The sequence below is a fragment of the Pyxicephalus adspersus genome, chromosome 2, assembly GCF_032062135.1.
Source record: "Pyxicephalus adspersus chromosome 2, UCB_Pads_2.0, whole genome shotgun sequence".
Lineage (NCBI taxonomy): Eukaryota > Metazoa > Chordata > Amphibia > Anura > Pyxicephalidae > Pyxicephalus > Pyxicephalus adspersus.
The window spans coordinates 16,070,390-16,074,374 of NC_092859.1; the positions used below are offsets into that span (position 1 = coordinate 16,070,390).

Genomic DNA, 3,985 nt, shown 5'->3' on the forward strand with positions numbered 1-3,985 from the left:
TCCTGGACTCTGCACTATTTGTATGTAGCACTTGTTACTTATGGACATATACTTTGCTTGGACTGCTGTTGTTCACCTATGTCCCCTACACATTCTGTTTTATGTATACTAATCTCAAACCTGTAATGCTATGTTTATATTTGTTTCACGTTTATGAAAAACCTCAAAAAAACTCAAGTTTCAAAAAAGAAATGCACCATGGAGACTAAACCGAGAAGGACAAGTTGGTTTGAGGAGACTTTTAAGGTGCTGGAGTTCAGCTTTATCATTTATTACTCGAAACCCACAATACATGTAGGAACCTAAATATATAAAGTAATATATCGTTTTTTTTAAGAACTAAAACCTTATTTGTCATCTAAAACATGATCAACCCCTTTTTTGTGTATTTATGTAAGTGAGGAACTGTTTTGTAATCTGTGTGTGGTCATGAGTTTATCTGTAGGCAAAGACATAACTTCTCTATTTAACATCGTCACTTCAATACTTGTTCATATCCTCCAACAAGATGACTATCTCAAGAGGATATCTGCTGTGGGGTGAGTTTTGGAGCTGTGTTTGTCATGGTGGACAGTGATGGAGAAAGCTGTGTGTACATTATATTGGTGGACAGGGAGCTGTGTGTACATTACATTGGTGGACAGTGGGCTGAGTGTGCCATTATTTGGTGGACAATGAGCTGATTTTGTATCTACGTGATGGGTAAAAAGCTGGGTGGACATTGCTTTGGTGGACAGGAGGATATGTGTGCTTTGTTATTGTGGACGGGGACTTTTATTAAAGTTGTTCAGTAAATGTCCCTCCCCCCTCATATTCATGTGGTTGAAACGCATCAAAATACCCAAGTTTTGACCCTTCTTCATTGTGTGTCCCTGTCTGGTGTTGCATAGCACTTACAGAAAAAGTCCTTCTAGGGTAAGGACATGCATAATGACAATAAATCTTTTTTAAGAAATGGTGAGGAGGTAGACACTGGCCCTGATTTAATAATGTTCTGGAGTGAATACACTTTCATCGGTGAAGCTGGGTGAACCAGAAAACCTGGAATGGATCTGGACCAGCACTGAAAACATTTGCTAACAAATAGCTAATAACTTTTAGGAAATCCATTCCAGGTGTGCTGGATCACTCAGCTTCACTGATGAAAGTGTATTCTCTCTAGCCTTGGAGAACCTTAATAAATCAGGCCCACTGCGTCACATATAAACTGAGAGTTATATGAGAAAGGAGAGTTGTATGACAACATGGGGTGCAGTGTACATGGGGTGGGGTATCCACAGAATGCACTAAAAAACTTTTATTTTACCCTTTTATTTACCCCTAATACTTCTGATTATTTCTCCAGGTATCTACATTGCAATTCAATGGTTTGGTGTAATTGGTAAGTCACGTAAAGAATCAATGAATTAAAACAATGTGTTTATTGGTATTAGACTTGATAAAAGTCTCCTTGTGTCGATCTGTTTCCATAGCCGGAGGTCTCTCTATCTCGACAATCAGAATCTTTACAATGCACCGAAACCTTTACCAGCACTATGCATTGTGGGTTTTTCGGACTAAACCGTTGCTACTAGCTAAATGTTTGACTAAACCAATCTTATTTGTTTTTTGTGGCTTGGGGACCTTTTGGATAAAGAATTTGCAAGCTTTTGCATAACATTTGCAATAGGAGTTTTGAGGAATATTGATGAATCATTTAAAGTGACTCCATCACTACCTAATGTTCAAGCTATAATTAAATAAATCTCCATACTAATCCTTAAGGCAATACATTTGTTTAATTTCCACCACATCCTAATTCCCTGGGTGCTGTAAGTGTTCCATATTTCCAAGTTTGTTGAATATTCGTTAGCATCACCAACTGCTGTGGTTTTCCCATTGATTCATACATTCTGAGGTCAGGGGAACAGGTATTCTTAATTCCTGGGAATACATTTAGAAATATGCATAGTTATACCACGAAAGGCACCAGAAACATAAGTTTTTAGCCTATTGACCGCCTGATTGTTGTGTATAAAGAATAGTGACCGGTGAATTTAAATCAATTTCTAGGTCATGGTATTTAACCTGGCTGCAAAAAACTAAGACTGTGTAATCATCTGTGATCCAAGATATCAGACCCATTGTGAACAAGATTATTTGACACATATACATGGTGTTCAGGTCTTATAGATGTTTGTAGTAATTTTATATATTTATTTCCATTTATTTAATAGCAATCAACTTACTAAATAATCTTGGTCCCCTGGTCATCATCATCGCCTTCTTGAACCCTTTTCCCAACGTCTCATTGGCCATTGTTTAGCCATTTATGATGTAACTCCCACATATGTCTGGGCCAGTTACATTATCCCATTACCTGATTCCTAATTGTAGCGCTTTCCTAATCTTACTAATGCTAATATCATCCATTCCTCGGGATATGAACTGAAGTCAGTGTACAATGAAGTAAAGTTGCTACCAGGAAGGGAAAGAATGTTTTCTCAGCAGTAGAGACATACCATTATTTTTTAAGTTTAGTTGCCCCTTATGTAAATAGATTGAATTGTGGTTAATCTGCCCTCTATCTGTGGGGACAGTGTTATGACCTGTGGTGCCTGTGGGAGCAATGTTATGGTTTAGGGCAAGAGTGCCCAACCTATGACCTGTAGGCCACATCCGTCCCTCTACTCTCTCTGCTCCTTGTATTGCGGGTTATGGAGCACGGTTCACAAAATTTCAAGGCTGCCTTCAGGTTGGCAGTAAGGTTGTGGTGCGGTTACCCCTTCCTCATGCCATAGAACCCTGGCTCAGGGGAAACGCTCAGTACCGCTAGCTGCCCCTGCATTCAAATCTGCAGACCCTGCGGTACAAGGGACTGAGTGGCTGGTGAGCTGCCTGTTACAAATAGCTGGACACTTACATTTTGTGAACCCCAAACTTTTTAGAACAGACAGATGTAGGAAATTCCTCCTCCCCCCATCCCCATTAAAATGTTATACCCATCATATCACGCTACCCTATCACACATAGCTATTCCCTTACTCTCTATGAACACCAATTACTCTGTAAGAAAAGGGAAATGTTACTGCAAGAAAAAAGAAAAAATTCTGCCTGTCACACCATGCCACCCTGTCCACTTACCTTCTTTCAACCCTAATTTATCGGGAATGGGGAGATGTAGGGCCCGGAAGATGTAACAGTAACAACATGTTCCCCTAGGCTATCTGTCACATGAATTGCATTTTCCTGGAAGTATACACTGCAGAGATTCTTGATCCTGTCATCTCCTTTTTGGTGCTTGTACGTTGCAGTAACTAGAAACATTTCAATTTAATTTCATTTTAAATTAAAAAACTATTCTAGTTTTAGACATAAATCTTTAATGTTTATTTGCATTGTGGTACGCAGATTTTATCCCATTGTCAACAGCGGCTCCTAGATCAAAAGCTTGGGCACCACTGCTCTGGGGGGCTTGTGGGGGCCATGTTATAACCTGGGGTCCCTGCGGGGGCAGTGTTATGATCTGGGGTCCCTGCGGGGGCAGTGTTATGATCTGGGGTCCCTGCAGGGGCAGTGTTATGATCTGGGGTGCCTGTGGGGGCAGTGTTATGATCTGGGGTGCCTGTGGGGGCAGTGTTATGATCTGGGGTGCCTGTGGGGGCAGTGTTATGATCCGGGGTGCCTGTGGGGGCCATGGTATTACTTGGGGTGCCTGTGGTGGTGGTGTTATGACCTGGGGTGTCTGTGGGGACAGTGTTATAACCTGGGGTACTTGTGGGGGCAGTGCTATGACCTGGGGTGCCTGTGGAGGCAGTTTTATGACTTAGGTTGCCTGTGGGGGCAGTGTTATGATCTGGTGTGTCTGTGGAGACAGTGTTTTGATCTGGGGTGTCTGTGGAGGCAGTGTTATGATCTGGGGTGTCTGTGGGGGTAGTGTGATGATCGGGGCTGTCTGTGGGGGCAGTGATAGGATCTGGGGTGTCTGTGGGGGGCAGTTTGATTA

General features: G+C 41.8%; 1 protein-coding gene across 1 annotated transcript in view; it reads left to right on the top strand.

Annotated features, from left to right (window-relative positions):
* Positions 1-331: 331 nt before the first annotated feature.
* The window catches only part of LOC140322325 (adhesion G protein-coupled receptor E3-like), an 88,800-nt gene continuing 85,146 nt past the window's right edge, over positions 332-3,985 (top strand). The window contains exons 1-2 of the mRNA XM_072398904.1: positions 332-539; positions 1,346-1,381. Coding sequence (XP_072255005.1) covers positions 509-539; positions 1,346-1,381 — 67 coding nt within the window. The 5' untranslated portion in view covers positions 332-508. The remainder of the gene's footprint in view (positions 540-1,345; positions 1,382-3,985) is intronic.